Source organism: Branchiostoma lanceolatum, chromosome 7, assembly GCF_035083965.1.
Source record: "Branchiostoma lanceolatum isolate klBraLanc5 chromosome 7, klBraLanc5.hap2, whole genome shotgun sequence".
NCBI lineage: Eukaryota > Metazoa > Chordata > Leptocardii > Amphioxiformes > Branchiostomatidae > Branchiostoma > Branchiostoma lanceolatum.
In genome coordinates, this window is record NC_089728.1 from 11,689,238 (window position 1) to 11,713,348 (window position 24,111).

Consider the following 24,111-nt stretch of genomic DNA (forward strand, 5'->3'; position numbering starts at 1 on the left):
GAGTCAGTGGTTGGCATACCATATGTTATATCTGTATCTGCCATCTGTGTTGATAATGAGATAGATGTGAAAGATGCATGTTTCGGTCTATTTTGATAAACCTCCTTCAATGATCTTCAATGGCATTTGAGTAAACCTATCAAAAGGAAAAGTACTAGTATCACCTAATCGTCTTGGTTCAGCCCAGTGACCTTTAACCCGTTCTTACGGACACAACCCTTTCACTACCTTGCAGCTGCTGTCGAGTTCTGTGTTCAATAGTATCCGGTTAGGTACCAAATTAGCAGCTCGTGAGGTAGCACCACGTCTACACTTTCGCTTGTTTGGTAACGTTACTTACGGAAATAACGGAATCATGTCTTCCGACATCACCCTGTACTGGGGCTCTGGTAGTGTCCCCTGCTGGCGGCCCATGATCGTTCTGGAGGAGAAGGGGCTGTCAGGGTATAACAGCAAGCTGGTCTCATTTGAGAAGAAAGAGCACAAGTCTGACGAAATCATGAAGATTAACCCTCGCGGACAGGTTCCCACCTTCAAGCACGGGGACGTTGTTGTGAACGAGTCAATGGCCACCTGCTTGTATCTTGAGGTAAGCCATCCTTTGTGTATTAAATGAATGTAAAATTATGAGATAAATCATGACCCAGGTGTCAGTACTAGCAAATCTAGATTTACTGACATCTGGGTTACGGAAGATCCTTGCTTTGTGCATGGATTGAAATGCTCAATGATCTGCTGTGCCCCTTCTCTTTGAAAGGAGGCGGAACGCCCGCCTCACCTTTTTGTACAAACTTGTTAATAACCATATCAATATAAACGCAGACAGTCTACTTAAACCAGCTCAGGGGCGCACCCGGGGTAGTCACCATCTTAAATTCCAAACTCTCAACGCCCGCACAGACACATACAAACACTCGTTCTTCCCCCGCACCATCCCACAGTGGAACGCCCTGCCTGGCACGGTTGTATCGGCTCCCACTGTTGAGTCATACCGTGCCAGGCTGGAGGCCTGCCCGCCTTAGCCTGGGACCTCCTCCCCCCTACTTTGCCCCTGGCGGGGTTATCTGGGGGGTAACGATGATGATGAAATGATTGAGCGATAGATGGTCAATACATCCAAATACATGTATTCAGAACCTCCATTGCATATCTTATGATTGTGGTTCATATCTTGATGATCATGTGTGTACTCTCATGTGAGCACTTTGTTCAAGGCTTTACCATGTTGCTGAGTCTAGCATGCATCTTTAGTTTTTAACGAATAGTTAAGAATTAAAGTAACAGTTATTTTACTGTCATAAATATTCTCCAATTATACAGAACACCTTCAAGAACCAGGGAACAAAGCTCCTTCCAGATGACCCTTCCCAGCAGGCACTGGTGCTGCAGAGGTTCATGGAGACACAGAACATCATGGACAAGAACAATGCCCTGGTTTATTACAAGTTCCGAACAAAACAAGAGGACTGGGACCAGGCAAGAATATACCTTTCCTTAACAGATACTCTTTGCTCAAAGAATGATAGCCGTTTACTTCAGTTTTCCTACTGCAAACATTGATCTGAAGGAATGATCTTTTGTAGGAAACTTTGGGAGTAGACTCAGCAGATGTAAAGGATATTGATGTCACTCCTGAAAAAAAATGCCATTTCTTATTCCTTGAGTAACTCTTTCCTTCCTGATCAACACGGATACATTGCAGAGAACACATAAAATAAACTGTTGTGTCATTTCTATGCCTCCCAACGTCTTCATTTATCATCAACAGGGATTTATTGCAGACAAAACTAAGGCTTTGGCTGAAGAGCTGCCGTTGTGGGAAAAGTATCTGTCCAAGGTAAGTACAGGTCTGCCGTCAGTAATGTCCGATACATCTTGTTCCGACAGTTATTACATTTTTAGATGTACTACATGTAGTAACAATACCATTTACTTATGCATATTTGTATACTATATGCATATCTGAAAGACTGCCAGTGTAAACTTTGCAAAGGGATGTCTTTAACATTGCAACTTTTGTGTTTGCAAGTGATCAGAATACAATTGGTCTCTTCAGTCCTAATTGTCATCCTCTTCCTGCATATCATATCAGCATAAAGCAAGATAGATAGATGATACCTCTCCATTTCCTGATAATCAATGATGTGAAAGCCCCCTATTGTTTTCTGGTCTTACTGCAGTATGGAGAAGGATCTTTCATCACTGGGAAGGACTTCACTCTAGCTGATGCGGCACTGATCCCAGCACTTGCCTTTCTTGTGCGAATGAAGCTGCCTATGAAGGAACGTTTTCCTCTCCTGGCCAGCTACTATGAAAGGGTAGGACTACAAGTCTTCGTATGAAAGCATTTGCATGAACTTTGGTTGTCTCAGGACTTTCTCCAGCACCCATCCCTCCATCCCAGGATGGACGTTTGCTTGTTGGAACAGACAAAAAATTCACCCAGTGCATTGTAAAATCAATATGAAGTTAATGAAAAAAAAGGATTTTCATAAGCTTAAGATTACAGATTTAACAACGAAAATCAACAACAAAGGCTCCAAAACAATGAGCGGGAAGAAAAAAATTTAAAGCTGGAGACAGCCCTGGTTTTGTCTACTATGTAATTGTTATATTTTTTGTCCCGAGATAGTTTTGTCTCTGATAACTCACTATAAGCTATCTATTCCCTGGTAATGCTATTAGGTGAAGGACCGTCCTTCGGTGCAGTCAACATGGCCACCACACTGGAAGGACACATCTGGGTCTGACTTTCTGAAGGATGTGTGATGAGACAGTCTCACTACCAGACCATCAGCTGTCATCAAGGCTGTCAACACTTGGCTTGCTCAATAGCATGAAAAATCAATAAAAGGATAAGAAAATTGCTTCTATTTTGTTTCTATTTTATCATGGGTATCATATGATAGCTGTGGATGAGAATGCTGGGAGGTAATTATCAGGTCAAATTAACGTACATCTAATCCACATCCGATGAGGTTTATATCATGTTGAATATGGCAGACTATGACCAGCATAGGAAAGTTTAGGATAATAAAGGTTTTTTGAAATTATAGTTTTTCAATTGCCTCATCTCATCTATTCCTTAGCCTAAGTATTTGACAGTTGTTGCAGCACAGAAAATCTGATCACCAGCTTTCTCCATCCTTCTCATTTTCTGTTTATTTATTTATTTTCTGGTCTTCTCATTGTTCTACCAAGTGTTATCCTGTTGTTAGTATTCAATCCTGGTGAAAACAACAATGACAGCAAAATGAAACTGTGGTCTGGTTGTCGTTTTTGAGTTTTCACTTTCCATGAGTATAACTCTATGTGATTAATTGCTATGTGAATAATTATCATCCTGGGTATAATGTACATATGCTCCTATATTAGCTGTTAGTAGCTGGCTATTACTAACCAGGCAAGAGTACATTAGGTTTATGTTCTATAGTAAAGGAAATGAGGTGGAGACAACGAAGTTATGTATGGATGTCTTCTTTTTGTTTTCACTTGAATAGCATACTTTTAGTTTTTTCTTCAATCCAAAATATTCTCAAAATAATGGGATGTTATTAAAAGTTAACTATGCATGACTAACCATATAATGGTTTCAACTTATGTATACCATTACCATCAGAACTACACAGGCAATACATTTATAGATCATAAATTGTAGATGAGACATGGAATTAATTATTCAATTGCCTTAAAATTGATGAAATACAATTCATTTAGTGTTTTTTAATCAATAGTGGATAGCAATTATTATTTGGATATTTCAATTTCATTAATTTTATAAAACTGGCATCCAAGCCGTTCCAGTATAGTAAATATAATATCTGGATACTCTATTGCAGGATCCAAGATGGCAAACACTTCTCAAAAACTGGCATAATTGTGTTTCATGACATTTTCAGTAAAAGTGGCAATGTTGAAAATTCATTATTCCACCGACAATAGTTAACAGAGTTTGCAAGTTGATAATACTAATAGTCAAATGGAACTAGCCATGGCTTGATAAAGAATACTAAATAATACAACTTATGTAAAAGTCAGAACAATATAGTGACCTGCTGTGATGTGGTAATGTTCATTGTGCTTTCAAGATTCAGACACAACTTTATATCTAGTCTTCTTTTGGCTTCAGGAATTTCTTCTTTTTCTTTTTGACCTGAGGTTCATCCCCAGTGGAATTTCTATGTCTCTTCTTGCCAAATTTCTTCTGTATTGTTCCCACGATTGCTTCATACCTGCAAAAAGACAGTAAATGTTGGTAAGTGTAATGCCATGGCATTCAATGGCTGCCAGAGAAGTCTACTAAGATGACAAACTAAAAACCATTTACTGATGTTTGTGCTATCTTCACATGTACCCACAATAAAAGATAATCTTTTTGCTATAGTATGGGTCAGGACATATGAGTATACCTAGGTACAAACAAACTACTCCCATATAAAATAATGTGAAAATGGTGACCTTCTGGCCATTTCATCGTCTGACACAGTCTCTTCCTTCTCTTTGGCTTCTGAGGCCTCTTCCTCCTTGACAACCTCAAAGCTTTTAGCTATTTTCTAAAAAGGAAAGAAAAAAAACACAGTCAATAACAACATCTATGATCTCTCTCTCTCTCAAATTCATTCATGTATATATTATGTTCAGATGTACAAATGATATGAAAGCAAGTCAACCACCTCACCTCTATTGCAGGGTTGAAGCCTTGGAAGGAAAAGCGACCATACTTCAGGTCTTCGCAGGGTACATAACTGTCTATAACCTCATATCTACTTCTGTAAATGACAAAGAACAAACACCATTTCAACAATGCTGTAACCAGTATGCTTTATTTCAATACAAACTTCCAACAGGTTTGAGATGAAGCAAATTATAACACTATGAAATAGAGCTGTGTACACTGTATCAATACAGTACCGGGTACAATCAACTAGGTACAGGTCCAAAATACCTGACCCTGCTGTATTGGTACTGGATCTGACTCAGGAGATGGCCACTTTGACAGATAAAATTACTATGAAATTACCGTGGCAGTGCTCTAAAGCCACTCTAAAGCACAGAAAACACACTTGCAAGGCTGGATTTTCATCTGTGTTTTTATAAAAATAATACCTAGCACAATCAAATATTATGTTTGTACCAGTTCAAACATGCTTTTGTCCTTATTGAAAATCTAGCATTTTCCGAACAAGTAGTTTAGGTACAGGTTCAGGTCCGGACCTGTACCTAAACCTGTGTACCCGTACCTGTACCTAAAATTTGTTTAGGTACACAGCTCTACTATGAAATGATACATTTAATTATTTCATTCATTTATGAAACTTTAGGGTGGTCCCTTCTGAGTTCCAAGCAATTTCTTACATGTAACGTTATATACAAATAATAATTTCATAATCTACTTACTCTAATTTATTGAGTTCAGGAATGTCCAACACCCAGTGCTCTTCATCTATGACCCGCTGCTGTTCCTCTTCTAGTTTTTCTCTGTCATCTGATTGTTGTTTTCGTTGCATAAACTGGAAAGTAAGTCAAGGCTCAGTGAATAATTTCCTTTGGATGGATTATAATATTTATATCAAGGCTGACCTGTATCAGTTTGTAGAGTAGGGTAGAGCTGTTACTGGCCAATTACTACGGTGATTACGACTGGCATTTTTATAATCGGATTCAGCTGTACTATGTACAAGCACAAATGATCTTGCATGCTTCCCTTTAAAAGTTTAATACCCATGCTGGAGTCATGGTCGGACATAGCACCGCTTTGTTGCCCCCCTCCCCAAATAGTGAATTTGATTCGATTTCATCGAGTCTACTTTCCGCGCCAGTAATGAGAAGTATGATTCACTCTGAGATCAAAACGTGATTCTGTATTTGAAGACCCAAGTCTATTACATAAAAGTTCCCCTGTACCTTCATCTGCATCAAATTCTTGGAGAGCTTCGGTTTCTCCGTGTCGTTTGCCATCTTGGATCCTTGCTGTGCTGTGACTTGCTTTAAAAATAGCAGACCATTCGAAGAGATACGAATGATTAATTTTCGGTGGGAAATGAAGCGATTAACTACAAATGTTGCACATATTCGTCTTACAATATCATCTATAACAAATTCAAGACTATTATAGATATTATGAACCTTTTAAAAGGTGTGTTGTTATGATAGACACGTTTCTCTGTGCCGTATTGAGTGCAAGCGAATTATTGGCTAGCTTTATGATGAAGTTTAGAAGATAGGATTAGGAGGGAGATGCAAATACTTTCAAGAGGTAGGACATATTTGTTTGTTTTTATCTATTTAGATGAAAAGTAAAGTTCTTTTGCTTTGTTCTGATTTATACTTACCTATAGCAGCAACATCAGAAGGGGTCCCTATGCCACAAGTTGGACTAGTTTTGTTGGAATTTCACGTCAGGAAATAATCGGTGTCAGAGAACACTTTTGCATCGCGTTGCTGCTAAAATTTGCACGTGTGACTATCTTTGGTGCTGTGCACACTTGAGTTGTGGCTGTTGTCCCAATGTCTTAGATCCCTTCTAGAAGTATAGCTTTAGAGTCTAAGAAGATTTAGCGGCAAAATCTTTGAGAGTAAGGATAGACGCTGGGCATCTGATCTCCATCTGGACATCTAAAACCAAGGAGGTTAACCTCCTTGCTAAATCCAAGGACAGACAGACGTCGGCATAAATTATTTTGTCTAAATTTGCAATTCAATGTCTTGGATACGACTATGAGGATATGTGTTTAGAAATGCAAAAATTATTCAAAGAAGTTGGCGTGAAAAGTCCCTTTGTTGCCTTTCAGAGTATCTCAGGTAGCGCTGTGTACTTTAAACTCAAGTTCAGGTTCAGGTCCAACTTATGGCATATGTAACTTTTGAGCACTTATCTCGCGATTTAATATTCGTTTCTTCTGTATAAGCTAGTTCGGAGTTGTTACTACGCATGTGCAGTGTCAAAGGTGAAGGCCCCCGCGACGGAAACAGTGCTCGCCTCCACATTGTCTCGATTTGCATAACAACGCCCAGACGGGTCTTGTTTTCGTCGCGGGGGCCTTCACCTTTGACACTGCACATGCGTAGTAGCAACTCCGAACTAGCTTATAAGCCCATTCACGGTTCCCACTACGCATGTGCAGTGTCAAAGGTAAAGACCCCTGAGACGTAAACAAAACCCGTTGGGGCATTGTTATGCGAATCTAGACAATGTCGACACGAGCAAGTTGTTTACAAGCCAGGGGCCTTCACCTTTGACATTGCACATGTGTAGTCGCAACCACGAATGGGCTTATTTTTCCTTGCTTTTATCTTATAAGCATGTTTACGGATCCAATAATGATGCTTGTGTTTCAGATGAACTGCAGTTAGGAGGAAAGTTTTTGGAGTCAAGAAAGTGTTGAGACATCTTACTCCATGCAAGAAAAGAAGTCACATCTCTAGGGTTGTTCCACGTTATCTTTTTAAGCAACAATCACAATGGAGATCACAATTTTGAAGGTTTGTTTTTTACATTGCTAACAGCATACCACTGCTAGTTCTTGTAACATTAGTGTCAGAACTTGTTATGTGTGTATTGTATTTACACGGAAATAAATCTCCGAATTTTTATCCAGTTGTAGAGTTTGAATTTCTCCTTATATATGTATTGTATTGTACAGTATAAAGTCATTGAAATGACAAAGTGTCAGCTGCAAATGCATATTCAGTTATTTCCTTTTTTTGGCACATTTGTAGTTACATTGTAGACATAAGTCTGTACTTTTTGTTCTAATAAGTTAACGTTTTATACCGGTATCTTGGATGAAATACTGTACCTTTTTCAGTGTGACTACAACAAGTGTTTATCATGACTACTACATAGCAGTCTTAGTACACTTGAACTTTGTATCCTGACAGGTGGTGAAGGCTGATCATTTCTGGGCCATAGAGACCTTTGGGACGAGTATGTCAGAGGAGACCAGGAAGTTCCTACAGTTAACCCAGCAGATGAATGACTTCTTCAGTATTGACCAGGCCATGTGTGTGCCAGCACAGGGGCAGGTATGGAATATTCAGTATAGAATGTTCAGACTATAAAAACATAGTGGTTGCAATAGTTCTTACAACTACATGTGTGTATAATTAAGGAAGTAGTAACAAATAGAACAGTAGCAGAGTTTGAGCGATGGACAAAATAATGCACTATAGACCTGACTATTTTGAATGCAAAATATGTGAGAAAGTTAAATTTAAAACTACACGGTACAATATCTTATGTTCTGTTATGCTGTCTCCCCTTCAGCTGTGTGCCGGCAGACGGCCAGATGACAAGTTGTGGTACCGAGTCAGAGTGAAGAACATCTTACACTCCAAAAGTGGACCTCAGGCTTGGTAAAGATGTCAATCTGTATATGTTTCGGTGGAACTAAATTTTAGCGTACTAGTATCACTCTAGCTTTGCATATACACACAATGTACTAGATGACTTGTCAAACATAGGTCCCAATTACATTACATTGTATGTCATAGATACGATGTAATAGAATATCCACTAAGGAACCTCTGTACTTTGTACATGAACTGTTTATGAACCATGGGGCAAAAGTAGCCTCCATAGCAGGCTCTAAACCGGCCTTTTTTGGGGCTAATTAATACACCTTTTGCAGCCAGCCCGTATCCATCAGCCACCCCTGTTACCATTTTGCCGGTAGAATCTACCGGCTATGGAGGCTAGGGCAAAAGTTGATTTTTCTCCTTCCTCTCTTGTTACAGTTGTTTCCTGTTGGATTATGCAAAAGAATGTCTGATTCCATGTCACTGGTAAGAAATATTTAAAGACTTGTAAAAAATACTGATTATACCTTTTCCATTTTCCTTTCCCACATAAATTACACACATATATGATGCTTTTAGAAGATACCATGATACCAGATATTGTGCTTTAGGCCAAAAACACCTTTTTCTTGGACACATTACTTCTACATGTACCTTCCTTTATTCCTTGATAACATTGCATGGACTTAGTCAAGTGATGACTTATGACTTTTCATTTCATTGTGATATTTGCACTAGAATGAACAATTAACCAAAGTAACTTGTAACTTATAATGTAACTTACTATGTTACCTGTATCATGATATTAGCTATCAACTCTCAAGGAAACTATTCCTAGCTACATGTATGTGCTGAAATTGAGTTCTACATTTCCTTGTTGTGCAGGTTGAGAGAAGCCCCACCACAATTCATGCAGCTGCCCTGGCAGGCTAGGGAGTTCCATCTGTATGGTCTACAGCCCACGACATTAACTACAAATGAGTTGACCTTCGTTACCGACACACAGTATGGACCTGTATTTATCATCAATTAACTTGTTCCTGCACACCTGCTGTAGTTGCAGGTAACAGTTGAAAAGTATCCGCACCAGACAAAATTTTACCTACACGACTTAGATTGTAAGTATATATCACACTGAAAACTGTTCATAAACCATTGTAGTAATTACATGCATGTCTTTTGCATTTCATAGGTGGTAGAGTAACAGTCCATACAGCAAATAAAAAAAATCTGTACACCCACCAGAACTGGTGCAGGTAGATACATACCCGGTATCTCTAATTTCTCCCAGCACTTATCTGCATACATACCGGTATATAACATGTTATGCATAGTTTTAGCCCTGATTATTGCAGATTCATTTATGGTTCACATACTAGTAAACAGTTTGACCAAAATACTTTTGTTTGACATGTAAAGGAATGCTAATGTCGCACATGCTTACACTGTTTTATCTGTCCCAGGCCATGTGACAGGTATGACACTGCAGCAAATGAGTATGTGAACAAGCTGGTGGATGGTAAGCGTGTCTTTATGTCTGGACTAAAACTTGGAATGTTTGTTACATTACTTACATGTTATTCTCAAGTACACTTCAGATTCAATTTTATCTAAAGTTCTTCATATATTTCAAAGAAGAAAATACAGACAATGTGTTTCTTTTTTATTGCTAGTGCCTCCACTTTCTAAACTGATGTACAGTACTTTGAAACAAATGACCAATACATTGTTCCTCGTCTTGATGACTGATTGATGATGACAATCAAAATCTTAGTGTGCAATATTGCTCATGGGATGACAAGTATCAGTTAATCAGAAAATGATTGTCTGGTTCAGGAGGAGGAGATAGAGTTGTGTTGTTTTTGATATGTTTCAGAATCCTGTGGTGCCAGGGTCAATGTCCACTATGTGGACAGCAATGGTGTAAGCCACGTCAAACTGTACTTGAGAAGGACCACTAACACTGTGTGTGTGAATGATGACCTGGTCTCTAAGGGGTATGCTAAGGAGGATAAAGAAGGTGAGAGTTTTATCATTACAGTCATTAAAAGTTGATGTAGAAGTTGTTTGAAAGGTTTGTTGATAATTAAGCCTAGCAATACTTCATACAGACAGGACTGTGAGGATCCAATTTTCATACTTTCATTCAACAAATCCTATGGATGGTATAAATTGATACAACAAAAGTGTTGTTTACATCTTGCATGCTCTATTGTCCAATATCCAGGCACTTACCAACTAGCCAAGTTTAGGGCAGACAAGACAAGTAAATGTACTTCATATTATCTTTGTTTCAGTGTTGACTTTGTTTTCAAGTTAAGATTTGTGTCAGCGGGTTTCGTCCATGTTATGCCGTCAACTTCCCTTTCTTGTAGTGCACCGTAACAATTTACACCAACAAATTGTTGTTGATAATAACAATGGTGATGGACTGGAAGATCACATAGTATTTTGTGAAGTGACTTGTATCAGCAGCTGGCTTTGCTTGCCAATTGTTGTTTGCTGTCACAAGAGGCTTAGTCTTTGTCATGTATTATTTCAAGTATAGTCATCAAAACTTTCAACAACTGTATATAGTTAACAAATACTGGTCATAAGATTTCTGAAATTTTGCTTGTTGGTTACCCCCCTAATAGGAATGAATAGGTACTCTGATAAAAAATGATACATTTGACACATTTTTAATCTTTTACAGTTAAGTCCAACCTGTTTTCTCCAATGGCAAACTCACCATCAGCTGTCCCAGGAGGACGTGTATCCCCTAACTCCCCTCCACCACTGTCACCAGCCCCCAGCCAACGGTCCTCTCCATCTGGAGGACTAGCAGCCATGCTTGGTCTGAGTCCATTGATGGTTACTGAGCCAGTTCAAACAACCCCTACTGCCAACACGCAAGATCAAGCCGTTCAAGTAGAACAAGAAAATGGTACAGGAATTCTAAACAACAGCAACAGTAGTGCATTACCAGTTGATGGTGCTGCTGTTGAACTTGATAGATTAACAATGAAGTCCCCAGATGAAATGAAAACAAAAGATTTATCTCCCGCTGAAAAGGAAGGAGTGATTACAAAACAGCAGATATTAGCAGGACACTCAAGGGAGATTTCTTCTCTAACAACAAGCCCCTCTGTAAGAGCCAAAGAGTTTGAACACAGTTTGCAAAACAGAGAAGGAACATCAAAAGATGCAGGAGCCTTGAATGATCCTTCCCTTAAGCCGGCTGGAAAGAATCTGAGCCCTAGAAGGATGCTCAAGGCTGCGCGCACGTTGAAGTCAAGCTCTGGACGTATCATAGGGAATGGTAGCATTGCTGTGAATCCTATGTGGTTGAAAAGTAACAGTAGTAAAGAAACAAAGTGGACTCCAGGTGCATCCTCATCCATGAATGGCGAATCCTTACAGCCAATGGTAGGACGGCAGGAGGTCAGGTACAGGAGAAGTTTTCCACCAGATGAGGTGAAATCCTCTGGACATTCTGTCAGGAAGATGGACCAGGTGGTCGCTAGAAGTTCCCGATCTGTGGAGAGTAGGCTCAATGCAGCATATTCACAGACCTCAACATTGGGGAAGGAATGGACACAACTTGTGGATAAAACAAGACCTGTAAGACAGAGGTCATTGTCACCCATTCCAGTCAACGTTGGTACTGTTAGTAGTAATACAAGAAGTCCTCCCATGCACGAAAGTAAGGAAGTACCTAAAAGTCCCAGAGTATCCCCAGTAAGCATCTCAGCAGTCAGTGCATTTGGTGGTGCCACAAGTGCCCATGCAACTATTGACAAGTTTACCCATAGTAACAGTGCTGGAATGTCAGAAAGTAATGTGCACAGCACAGGGCAACCTGTGCAGACTCAAGCTGCAGTTCTGGGGAATTCTGCTGGGAGGCATGACGACATTTCCAATACAGGTCAGTACAAGACTGGTAGTTCTGGTGGTGCAGCAAAGAGTGATGCAAAAGCTGAAGGAAGTAGTATATCCAGTGCTGATGGAATACTTTCTGGAGGAGGAGATAAAATGGCTACTCCCTCTGTACATACTGGCTACACACCAGCGAGGCTGCCCCGGATCAACCTTCATGGGAACCCACTCAGGGATAGGTAGAAGCCATAGTCTGTGTAGATGTTCTAACTTCACCTTGTTTAGAACTGAGGAAATTTCATCACGTACTAATCATTATATATCTAGAAATGTAACATATTGATGTTATGTGATGCCTGTTTTTGACACTTGCCAAATAACACTTCAAGTGCTTCTAATGAGGTTTATTACGACAAGCGATTACACAAGGAAATCAGGAAGTATGTAGTTCGCTAAATGTGATACTGTAAATGCAGAAATATTCGCGGTGGTTTTCTCTACCGCAAAATAAAAACCACGCAAACTTAAATGCATTTACAGCACTACACATTGCAGCATAGAGTAGTGTATCAAAGCCTGACACTGTCTGTGTCTAATGTATATTTAGTTAAATGTAAACTAATCTTTGTGTTCTGTACAAATTTGTTACAAGTTATGTGTGTGGTTATATTGTGGATTTATTTTGTTTAAAAAAGATACAGATTTGTGCAAATTTCTTTGTTGTTCATGTCTGTCATTGAAGTGTTCTAACACAGTGATTTTACCATCGTAAATGTGTGATATTAACACTGGCTTAAGAAGGACCACACTCGTAATGAGTTGTAATACATGTAGCCTCACCTTCAACTGTAATACAGCACCACTAGCAGTCATCATAGATCACAGTTATCTCAGTCGTTTAACATCATAACATGCACAGTAGCCCAACAATATGTGTATGACCTTCCTACCCACATACCTGGATTTGAACTACACATGTATCCACCACATTTGATGCAGAGGAATATATAATATAGACAACAATTTGCACATTTGCCTGTACACGGGTGCCAAAACATTAGCACAAATTTTATGAGATTCATACGAATTTTATGCAAAACACACGAATTACTATGTGAAAATGCACAAATCTTATGAAAAACGCACGAATCACTGTCAATGTGCACACATTTTATGGAAAACGTACAAATTGTATGAAAATTGCACGGATCACCATGTGAATATGCACAAATCTTACGGAAAACGCACAAATCTTATTAATGGTAACACGTAGTTTATTTATGCAAACCGGCGGGAGGTGGTATGTTTCTCAGTGTTTCTACCCATGGTATTTTGATTTTAAATTATTGAACCGGCGCATACCGTCCCAAGGATGTATTAAATTGCATGTTAGCTATTCTTTTGCTTCATTTTGGCGCGTCACATTGTCTTCTCCGTCACCGCATCTCGACAATACCATATTGAAAATCCCGCTTTGTCACATGATCCTGGCAGCGGTTGGCCAGTTTGGATAAAAAGACTGCATGTCACATGATATTTGTGCGTATTCACATAGTGATTCGTACGTTTTTCTTAAAATTCATATGTTTTTGCATAGTGATTTGTGCGTTTTGCATAAGATTTGTACAAATCTCATTAAATTCGTGCAAATGCTTTAGCACCCCTGGTACAGAATAGATGCTGTGTATCTGTTGAGGAAGATGGATGTCTATTGTGATACTTTTGTGTCAACGCTGGGGTGGTTGTAATTAAGACAAGTGCTCCTCAAGTGCCGCTTTATAACTGTCTCGAACAAATCTCCTTTGCCTTTGCTTTAAGATTTTAAAGTCTGCTTGTACTGTAGCTTATCATGTCTGCTGCTTCATATAGTTTCAGTGCTATCTGAATCTTTTGTCAATATGTTTATTAAAAAGTTAATCCTTTTTAAAAGCTGCCATCAACTTCTTCCCTCTTCTCCTAGCCTTTTCCCTACACTTTCCTCTGGCGACCTTTCTACAACAGAACCCTCCACAAGTGAGGGCGAGGAGTCGCCTGTACGCAGGAGAAACAAGGTTCCCAGTATCGGGGAGAGGCTGCTGCAGGGGCTGATGCCCCAGAAATGGGAGGAGCCAAGCAGAACACAGGCCCAGTTCACCAGCCACGTAAGTTGTAAAGATACAACTTACATAGAATACTAGTACACAGATACAGCGTAAACAGAATGTCCTGTACTTCATCCTGCATAATTTGAAACATCTGATAGTGTTACAAGATTGTGGCTTTGTTTTCAAGTACATATACAATGTATTTAACATGTCATCCAACTAAGGCAGAAACAGACACAGGTTGCTTTACTTCCGTATCTATAATGGTAGCCGGTATAAACGCCATTTGGCGTAATACCAGCTTCGCAGGCACACGGTGCAGCAGTAGCTGGCTATACAGTATTACACTGAACAACCCATCACACTTAACCTTAGCACATCTGGCAGTAAGTGCTGATTAAAGCTGTTCCTAATTCATAAAACTGGTCACAATGTTCACAGTCCCCCAGTGGAAGACCCTTGTCCCTTGCAGGCCATCAGATGTCTGCACTTGGTCTGACCGTTGGGGACGGTGTGGCAGTAAAGGGAGACATCCCACCCAAACCCTGCACCATGTTGGAGAAGGCCACTTTCCCGGAGTTTATAAAACAGGTAGAAATGTTTGTGTTACACTGATAATGTGTTAAGTTCCCTGCATAATGACCATATGAGGTCAACGTCTTCATTGACAACAATGAATAAACTATCATGATGACTTACATCATCGTATATAAGAAAAATGATATATGTACAAATTAGATAGTAACAATACTAACATACCTTTGAGAAGTTGCAATTTCTCTCGTGATCAGTAATGATGCTGTATACAACGTGTAGTGAACCATGAACTTTTTGTTTACGTTTCTGATACTAACGCTACGCTTTGTAGCATATGATGGAGACAGATAGCAACACATAACATTTTTCTACTCTTATCAACATAACATTTAAGCATTAGAATTAGATACCATCAATCATAGTAAGTCAACATATTCTATTCCTCTTGGTTTATGTTCCATGTGTCTTTAGTACCTGGAGACCCAGAACTTCCCTGCACCCAGTAAGGTCCAAGCCTACTGCTGGCCTGCCATCATGAGGGGGCGTGACCTCGTTGCCATGGCGCCAGCAAAGATGGGCAAAACCCTGGCTTACCTGCTGCCTTTGATGACTCAGCTTGCACAGACGGCTGGGTTTGAAGGATTGCCAGAGGGGAATGGGGTTAAGAGTTTAAAAATCCCTTTGAGATGTTATTGTTGAGCAAATTGTATGTGATGTAATGTCTTTGTCAGTTTTAAACATAAAAATGTCTCTATTCTTCACTGCTGTAGATTTCCTAGTATTTTTTCCAGCAAGGAGTCAATCTGAGATATACCCGTCCATCTTAAATGATATATATACTGTTTTGCATTAAGAGTTCAAAAGTCTTGTCAGGACAAGTACAATTGTACCTAGGATGAGTAGGCTGCAGATGTGATGATTTAAAACTGTTTGAGATTGAGTCTTTTGTATTTAATTTATTGGATCAGGAGATTAGGTTTAAAAGAACTTATGAGGAATCAGTAAGTTTTCCAGTTTGACTGTAATGGTCGTCCTTGTTTCAGCCGAGGTCCATCATCCTGTGTCCCTACTGGAACAGTGCACGGTATGTCTACGACCAGTGCTGGAACTACATTGCCGATCAGAAGTCTACCAAGGTGCTGCTCATCTTTGGAGCGGGTGCAGAAGATGATCAAATGGTACATAATGTGATGAAGCGACAATTTTGGGACACTCATTAGTGACATGACCAAACCCACTTGCAAGTTTTGGGGCAAAGACAGGAAAAAATAATGTCATATAAGTACCAGTGCTCCATAATGTAAAGCTTTACTTCAAGGAACATAACTGTGAGAAACCTTCTTTCTTGATGACAACTGTAACTTAGTGCAGTGCTTTCCCCCAGGGAAGAATTGCATTGATAATGGTCTTGTTAAGAAAGGATACCAATGTTGCAAACCTAAGTTGTAGAGATACAACTGTGTGTACTATATTTCTGTCCTTTCAGGTTCCCCTGATCAATGGGTGTGACCTGCTGATTGCCACGCCCCGCTGTCTGTTGAGGATGTTAGAGAAGAGATACACCAACCTGGACAGACTGTGTCACCTGGTAGTGGATGATGCTGACACTCTGACAGAAGTGTACACTGACGAGGTAGAAAAATATCCTCAGGACTCTCAAACATATCTTAGATATTATTCACTGATGTTTTAGTAACGCAAATTGATAATCTGTTCAATCTGTGGTTTGATATACTTTCTTTTTGATATACTTCTTTGGCTCAGGTTAACAATATTGGCTGAATCATTCTTCAGCAACAAAGGAGGAAATCATTGATGCTGACTTTTACTGATGAACTACCTATCCTGGTAATCTATGTACAATAATGCTGCTTTTTTTATGTTTAGAAAGCTGAAGCAGGAGAAACTCAAGAACATTGAACTGAATTAGTGTAGAATGTGTGAAGCTGAGGTTTTGTTTATCTTCATCATTTTTAGATCAAATCCTTAATGAGGCTGTATGGGAAAGTCATAGCTGACCAGCCTGAACGTAGTGCACCTAGGCAGATTGTACTGATGGCCAGACAGTGGACAGCAGGGATTGAGTCCTTCCACAAAGCCTATATGACTCAACCTTTGCTGGTCTTCACCAGCAAGGTGGAAGAAGCTGTGTACAGTAAGGTCAAGCAGGTGGGATGCTTTTGTTTATGTTACAGTTTTCAAATGTTTGACAATGATGAAAATTTTATGTAAATTTTTCAGCTTTCAATATGGTATGTGTGTTAAAAGAATACAAATTTTTAAATTGTCATTCTGGAACTCTTAAGAAACTTGTTTCTTGTTTGTTTCTGCCCAGTTTGTGTCTGTGGTCCCTTCTACTTTGCGGTACACACAGCTCCTGAGTCTACTGGACCAGTGTGAGGGTGCAGGACACAAGATTGTGGTGTTTGTAGGGTCTGATAAAGAAGCTGAAGACGTCACACGGGTAGGAAACAAATACTTTATTGTTACATGAGCTTGTCGCTTCTCTGCTCCAACAATGGTTAAGCCTCTAGTATGTAAATAAGCCATTCATATCAACCTTCAGTCTCCTTAATATTTTCATTTCAGGGGATGTCAAAAACAATGCAACATAGACACCCGTTCATTATAGTAATGGGGTATAGGTACCTCTGAAATGGTATTTGCTTAAAGGTGTTATTCTCACAAAAGGAGAAATGTAGCATACAAGTATGACAGATAAGCATACATTTGAATGAACACAAGTAACAATACTGTTTCATTTCTAGTAGAATAACATAGACACCTGTTCTTTACAATAATGAAGTATCTCAGTAATGGCATGTGCTTAAGGGTGTTATTGTTACAAAAGAGGAAATATACCCTTTGAAACTGAAAGAACATATTTGAATGAACACTAGCAATAAACAAATACTACACTACTGTTTCACTTCTGCTTTTAGGACACAGTGCCAACAATAGTTCCCTTTGTACTGCATGTTAGTGAGTTTCAATTCCCAAAGGACAGACCAAGGAGGATATAATCCTTCATGGGTACTGTCATAAGATCAAATGTGTTACAACTGCATGTACAGCTGTTGGTCTGCAGGTGGTTGACAGTGAATGATTTCAAGATGGCAGTTAAACATGATACATGTAGGTAAGAAAAAAAATACTGCAATTTCTTTGATGCAAGTCTTGTTACAGGTTGACAGACCATGCCATGATATGGCCTTTTTTGATTCCATGTACAGGTTTCTCAATATAGGCTATAATAACTTGTGGTTGTTTCTGTTTTCACAGAAGTAATTCATTTCCTATTGTATTGCAACATTGCAAGTCTTTGCTTCTAGAAACTTTGTACATAGGTTATGATGACAATTAGTAACCGGTGCAATGGCCTAGTGGGTAGAGTGTTCGCCTTGCATACGGTAGGTCGTGAGTTCGAACCCCGGCCGGGTCATACCAAAGACTCTAAAAATGGTACATATTGCTTTCTCTGCTTAGCACTCAGCATTTGAGGAAGAGTATATTATCATATAAAGCAAAAACAGTACATTATCCCTCTCTACTGGAGGGGAATATAATTAGATGCAAACACCCTGCACTGAAAACGTGTAAGAAAGTGCAAACACTAAAGTGTGTATACCATGTCTACCAATTCTCTTTTGGTAATGGGGTTAGGCAGCAGGGAGAAGGTTAAATTCTAGTGATTTGGGGTGGTTCAGGAGCATTGGTTTCACTTTCAGTTGGTTCTGCAGTATTAGGTGGAGTTGCAAGTTGGTCCTCATTGTCTTTTGTCCCAAGTTCCAAGGTCCACAGTTGGTTTTCTGCCGACCTTTAAATATACAAAATATAAAATGGGATTTTATTGCCTATAGCCAGTTTAAGGGAATTGTCAAGCACAATCTACAAAAAACATGGCACTTCTTTATTTACTTATACACTGTGTACATTACCCAGACAGCCACAAGGAAATGCTGAAAATATGTTGTTTTTATTGCCTGGAATCTCCTCCCCAAGCTGGTCTCAAGCATGGTAATACTGTACAGTGCTGTAGTTTCACACCTTTCTTCACCAGTGTCAGGAGTAGGTGCAAGGCTTTGTGTCTGTGTATGGTTCTTCCACTCACTGTGGTGTTTGTCTGTCAGTGTGACGATGACTGCTACTTCATGACTTGTACGTAATCTGCTCACGTAATCAGCTCACCCAAATATTACAATTTGAAATCACTGAAGGCAAAATTTAATGAAGAGGAATTACAATGCTGTGTAGCGTACAATGCCAGTAAGGGAACAAGGGGGACCAATTGACAAAAAACAGATTTTCAAACTTTTTAAAAGTAAATTTACTATGGTCTCATGAAGAAGCATGCTTAGATTTAATCATCAGGCTTGTGAAAGTTGTGGCCATTGCATTTGCTACTGACATTGTATTATAGATTATTTGTTTGCAAGCTATCCTAAATCCTTTCCTACTTGCAGAGGACAAAGGATCAGGTAGCTCTTGCAGTATTCCTTACCTTTCACTGTCTTTTCTTGTCTTGATGATCACTGTGGCTAGCACTGCTATGAGTGCAACCAGTACCACACTGAGGGCGATGCCAGCAATCTCTCCCTTGCTTAACCCTGTGATGTACATGTGATGTGAAGTAAAGTTATGTTTTTTATTGATAGTGTACGTGTACATATATTTGGTCAAGTTATGACTGGGTAGGTATATCTGATACTGGTGATTGACGATATGAAATCCAAAAGATTTTCTGTATGATGTGATATGATATGAAGAATCTGATAGATGTACATGTAAGTCATGTCTAAAGTTAAATAAAAGTAATATAATTGTTATTCCATTCTTTTGTATAGATTTAGAATTACAAACAGACTGAAATTTTTATGACAAAATAAAGAGTGATATATTTGTCTAATTGTGATTACCTAATTCTATCACCCGAAAAGGATTTTTCCATGTCTGCATTGAAATGTCATAGTATTTTACATGTAGCACACTTCTTACTCTATTGCTGTTATGTGGGTAAAGGTATACATGTACCTGCACGTGAAGGCTGCATGGTTGTAAAACTTGTATTCTTTGGTGGACCCGTACCAGGTCTCTCTGTAGAAGAAAGTACATATGTACTGGTTAATGTTCTTACATGTATGTCTAAATACCCGGTACCATCTCATGCCTCGGTCAGACATTTTGTTTTCAAATCGCAATGTCATTGCAATGCAATGCAATATCATATGTGTATCTGTATGGTTTTATTCTGGCCCAAAGCAAATTGCAGAATCACATAATTATTGTTCTAAAGGATAGAATTTCTTCATTCCTACCTGTAACTGTGATGTCCACATTGCACTCCACCCCACTGTGAGTGGCTGGAGAGGGGTGTACAACAATCTTGAAATGGCCATCTGTCCAGTTCCCAGATTGTTGGATGGTCACGGTGATGACCAGTAGTCTAGGCCTTGGCATTTCTACCATCACAATGATGTAATCTGGAAACCTGGTATGGTCTATACCATCTGGTCCTTAAAGAAAAAGAAAAAATTCATTCAAACAAATCCCTTGATTGTGCCTGTTACAGCATAGTACTGGTTTCTTAAGTCAACACGAATAGTTTGGAAACTTGATTTCGGTACATCACATCTCTGTTTTTACTTTGTCGATAATTCTTTTGTATCATACATTATTGGAAATCATATAATCTACTCTTCGACCAGAACATCACTATGCATAGATTATTTACATGTGGATCTCACACTGGAAGTCATTTTCATGAAATTTAAATCTAAATATTTCATGGAAGTATCAGGTCGCCAAACTCTAGTTTATACATGAAGTTCTTATAAATGTGGAAGTTCTTTTTTTACTATTTCTGTACATGTATTTGTGTGGGGTGTTTTGCCAAATATCATGATTGTCTTTGTGACTTCTTTTCCCTGTGCAACAGACTATACTAGTAGGTGCTTGTTTAGAAAATTGTTAGCAGTGATGATTGAGTACAATGTATATGCATAGTATACTTACCCCCCTTTTCAAACAATGTCTCCAGCCTGTAGTTTTGTTGTGCTGGAGATGGCCCAAGCACTAGGGTAGTATAGGTGGCAGGATCTTCAGGCACTCCAAGAACCTTCATGGTTAAGGAGATGCTCTGAACATCCTCATATACTTCAGTGCTCCCAGGGCACTGCTGCACATGGAAATCTCCTAGTCCTAATAAAAACGTGGAGAATTGTCAATATAATGTCCACCAACTTACTTATTTAGTGTAATCAAAGACTTTCGTATATTTTTTTAAAGAGAAATTAGATTTTTGTGCCTATTGCTTCTGCTTAAACCCCCCAAAATTCTACGACACTGGTAAAATTTTTACGCTAGCTTTTCTTACCTGCGATTATCATCCTTTGAACCAATAGTGCCACATTTATAATCAGGGTTTAAAGCGGTTCCTGGCATATTTTAGTCATGCTATGATTGTTGAGGCCTATGTAGAATTTCTTTACCTTTGGCATGGCAGAAATTGAACAAAATGAATTCATAATTTCAAGTTGATATGTAACCTTCTCTCACTGGCTAGTACATGTATGCTTTAGAAAAATTTTGTGCATGGTCTTGGTAAGCCCACAGTAGGGAAAGTTAATTTGCGTCCTTCTTTCCAAATGTTGTATCATGCAGAGAAATTGTCGTAAGAGCACTATACTGTATGATTAGTCCTTTGGCAGTCCGGCAAATTGCAACCTGCGGTCGGGCTGGTACCTTGGAAGATACGGAATACACCGTGTTGTATTCTACATGTACTGTATAATTAGTTCTTGAGTGATACTTGCATTCAAGACATAAGAATTAGTACCTGTCTTGGATTATCAAGTCATATGTTGCTGCAATCAAATACATTGTATCTTAAGATGTTTATGGATCATGTCTTTAACAGTACACCTGTATTTAGAATTCAGCCTTACTTCAATCAAATATTCTTATTTCTGGTGTATCCTCATGTCTCCCAAAGTAACCTGATATTTTTGTTACAATTTTATCTGTCTGTTGATAGCAGAAAAAATATAAGACTATATTCGTTTAAGTAAAACATTTTATAAAGCATGTAGGCTTTAATGTTTCATAATTAAGCATGCTGACTCACAGGTATGCAGATTTAATGACCTCCAATGCTGCATTGATGAACTTGCACATACATGTAGATACATACATACATGCACACACGTACAGTATTTTGCAAAGTCACAACAATTACTTACAGCTGTTTGTTTTCCTTGAGGGAAAGTGCTATTGCAAAAGCAATATTGGTGATATTAGTAAAGAGGAAAGCCATTATCATGAGAGAAGAATTTTGTTAGTCTAGCACTTGAAGCAAGGAGGTTTAAGACTGCCTTATAATTCAGGGCTCGAAATAGTGGGTGCATGTGCACCCAGTGCACCCAAAATTGGAGCTGTGCACCTATTTTTTGACTGTGGGTGCACTGGTGCACCTATATATTTTTGTAGCCTATAGGGTTAAGGTACTATTGTACACTAGTATACAGAATATTCTTGAAATGTAACTATAAAAACAGCATGATAACTTTTTGCTGTACTCGATTCAATGTATTATTTGTTTGAAATTTCAAAGTTAGCTATAGAATTACAGATTGAAGTTCTTAAGAAAGGCAGCAGCGTTAAACTTTGTAATTATGTTCTGAAGAACATTCAACTTTATTTTATCTGGTGCACCCAAAATTCTTTCTGTGCACCCAATTTTTTGAGTTGGGTGCACCAGTGCACCTATTCCCAAAGATGAATTTCGAGCCCTGTAATTAAACCTCCTTGCATTTGCAGTAATGTATGCTATGGGACTGCACGATATTTAACAGAGGGAGGACCATTGAAGAAAATCGGCCTATGCAGAGTTTTGTAATAATCTATGATACCGTCCAAAGTTCTGGCAATGTTGTAAAATGTGTGTGCTCAACAATTATTTTCCTCTCAGAATGCGTGAAATAGCATCTAAACGGGTTCAAGATGTCAACATTTAGGACCCCCCTTTGAAGCGTTCGCCTCCAGGGATGGCCTTCGGATGTCAGTTTGGTGATTCCATATTCTTATGAAGTTTACGAACGTTATAGGTTTTCAGAAATTTATATTGATACATGTATCAATCCTGCAAAAAGCTGCACTTCCATCTCAACAAATGTCATGGTTCGTCGCAGGATAGCGATTTTTCACGTTGATCGGAGAAATGATATTAGGCAAGGTAAGTTTTATACCGATGCAGGACTAGTGTAACAACATCAAGTGCTATGCCGTTTACATGTTTGTATAACGTTACATGTCATCAAAGCAAAAGTATGGGAATTTCAGAGATTCCTGTGCGGGAACTGCACCACACAGGTGGTGAAATTCCCACCAAGGGAATCTCTCCACCTACCGGTAGAAGTGCGGATGTCTATGCGGGAATGTCACCACTTTGGACCGACATTGCCCGCACAGATTTCACTATTCAGTACCCACATTATATTGTATATACTGGAATTTCACCACGCACAGCCCATCAAAATGACTGTACATGGTAAACTTGGAGACAGACGCCAATTATGTTGCTGCACCAAAGTCCTCAAAAGTTGGGGAAGGTCTATCGAAAAATTTCTTGGGCCGGGGGAAGGCATGATTGAAAAAAAATTGAGTCGGGGGGAGGGCCATGGAAAATTATTTTACTGGACGCTCTTTGCATAAGATGCTAAATATTGTACAGTCCCTAATTTCAAGTTCATTTTATTGATTTAAGTATAAATTATTAGAATCTTCTGGCCAATGTTATCATGATTGTACATGTACATGTATATTGATGTGTACTATGGGTGGGTACCGGTACAAAAAATTCAGATGGTAAGGTCTGGACCTGGACCTGGACCTGGACCTGGACCTGATTATAGTAGTGCAGTAGTGCTATATGTTTGGAGAGTGACTCTGTGAGTCCTATAAATTATGTTAAAATTGTATATTAGAATGATATGATTATGCACAAGCAACTAATATGCAGAAAGGAAACGAAGATGTGACAAAACATGCAACTGTGTATTCCAAGGTAACTTTTATCTCACAAAAGAGATTCAGAGCAAACTTGTCCTTCTTAGAGTACAATGTAGTTGACAACTTGACATTATAATCAACTAATAATCCTACTTTAGAGGCTTAACTGTGTTGAAGGAAGAAAATATTGGTAAAATGATTTGTGGCTTGTTTGGGTGTAATTTTTATTTCAGGTGTAAATTTACATGAGTGCAAGTGTATGCATTTGTCTGATCACTAATGTGACGTCTTGAACGATATATTTTTTAGGTTTGCATTTTGTCTCAAC

General features: G+C 39.0%; 4 protein-coding genes across 5 annotated transcripts in view; 2 read left to right on the plus strand and 2 right to left on the minus strand.

The window, feature by feature from the left end:
* Positions 1 to 196: 196 nt before the first annotated feature.
* LOC136439300 (glutathione S-transferase A-like) lies at positions 197 to 2,867 on the plus strand. Its single transcript, XM_066434661.1, has 5 exons — positions 197 to 589; positions 1,321 to 1,476; positions 1,769 to 1,837; positions 2,181 to 2,318; positions 2,686 to 2,867. The coding sequence occupies exons 1-5, from the start codon at positions 356 to 358 to the stop codon at positions 2,767 to 2,769; spliced, it is 681 nt and encodes a 226-aa protein (XP_066290758.1). The 5' UTR covers positions 197 to 355; the 3' UTR covers positions 2,770 to 2,867.
* A 1,034-nt stretch (positions 2,868 to 3,901) lies between these two features.
* LOC136439299 (M-phase phosphoprotein 6-like) lies at positions 3,902 to 6,007 on the minus strand. Its single transcript, XM_066434660.1, has 5 exons — positions 5,905 to 6,007; positions 5,398 to 5,510; positions 4,679 to 4,769; positions 4,459 to 4,553; positions 3,902 to 4,232 (listed from the first exon to the last, which is right to left on the minus strand). Exons 1-5 carry the CDS (start codon positions 5,956 to 5,958, stop codon positions 4,109 to 4,111), a joined length of 477 nt encoding a protein of 158 aa, XP_066290757.1. The 5' UTR covers positions 5,959 to 6,007; the 3' UTR covers positions 3,902 to 4,108.
* Positions 6,008 to 6,211: 204 nt separating this feature from the next.
* LOC136439301 (uncharacterized) overlaps positions 6,212 to 24,111 on the plus strand; it is a 37,303-nt gene continuing 19,403 nt past the window's right edge. The window contains exons 1-17 of one of the 2 annotated variants that reach the window (XM_066434662.1): positions 6,212 to 6,256; positions 7,339 to 7,482; positions 7,882 to 8,025; positions 8,267 to 8,355; positions 8,737 to 8,784; positions 9,184 to 9,303; positions 9,762 to 9,817; positions 10,175 to 10,318; positions 10,526 to 10,564; positions 10,994 to 12,395; positions 14,117 to 14,297; positions 14,682 to 14,831; positions 15,249 to 15,437; positions 15,821 to 15,955; positions 16,264 to 16,410; positions 16,755 to 16,946; positions 17,113 to 17,241. In XM_066434662.1, coding sequence (XP_066290759.1) covers positions 7,462 to 7,482; positions 7,882 to 8,025; positions 8,267 to 8,355; positions 8,737 to 8,784; positions 9,184 to 9,303; positions 9,762 to 9,817; positions 10,175 to 10,318; positions 10,526 to 10,564; positions 10,994 to 12,395; positions 14,117 to 14,297; positions 14,682 to 14,831; positions 15,249 to 15,437; positions 15,821 to 15,955; positions 16,264 to 16,410; positions 16,755 to 16,946; positions 17,113 to 17,241 — 3,186 coding nt within the window. In that variant the 5' untranslated portion in view covers positions 6,212 to 6,256; positions 7,339 to 7,461. The remainder of the gene's footprint in view (positions 6,257 to 7,338; positions 7,483 to 7,881; positions 8,026 to 8,266; positions 8,356 to 8,736; positions 8,785 to 9,183; positions 9,304 to 9,761; positions 9,818 to 10,174; positions 10,319 to 10,525; positions 10,565 to 10,993; positions 12,396 to 14,116; positions 14,298 to 14,681; positions 14,832 to 15,248; positions 15,438 to 15,820; positions 15,956 to 16,263; positions 16,411 to 16,754; positions 16,947 to 17,112; positions 17,242 to 24,111) is intronic. The other variant, XM_066434665.1, reaches the window with a different exon arrangement.
* On the minus strand, positions 17,278 to 20,285 carry LOC136439302 (uncharacterized). The gene is made up of 4 exons (XM_066434666.1): positions 20,093 to 20,285; positions 19,809 to 19,871; positions 19,279 to 19,384; positions 17,278 to 18,594 (listed from the first exon to the last, which is right to left on the minus strand). Exons 1-4 carry the CDS (start codon positions 20,241 to 20,243, stop codon positions 18,456 to 18,458), a joined length of 459 nt encoding a protein of 152 aa, XP_066290763.1. The 5' UTR covers positions 20,244 to 20,285; the 3' UTR covers positions 17,278 to 18,455.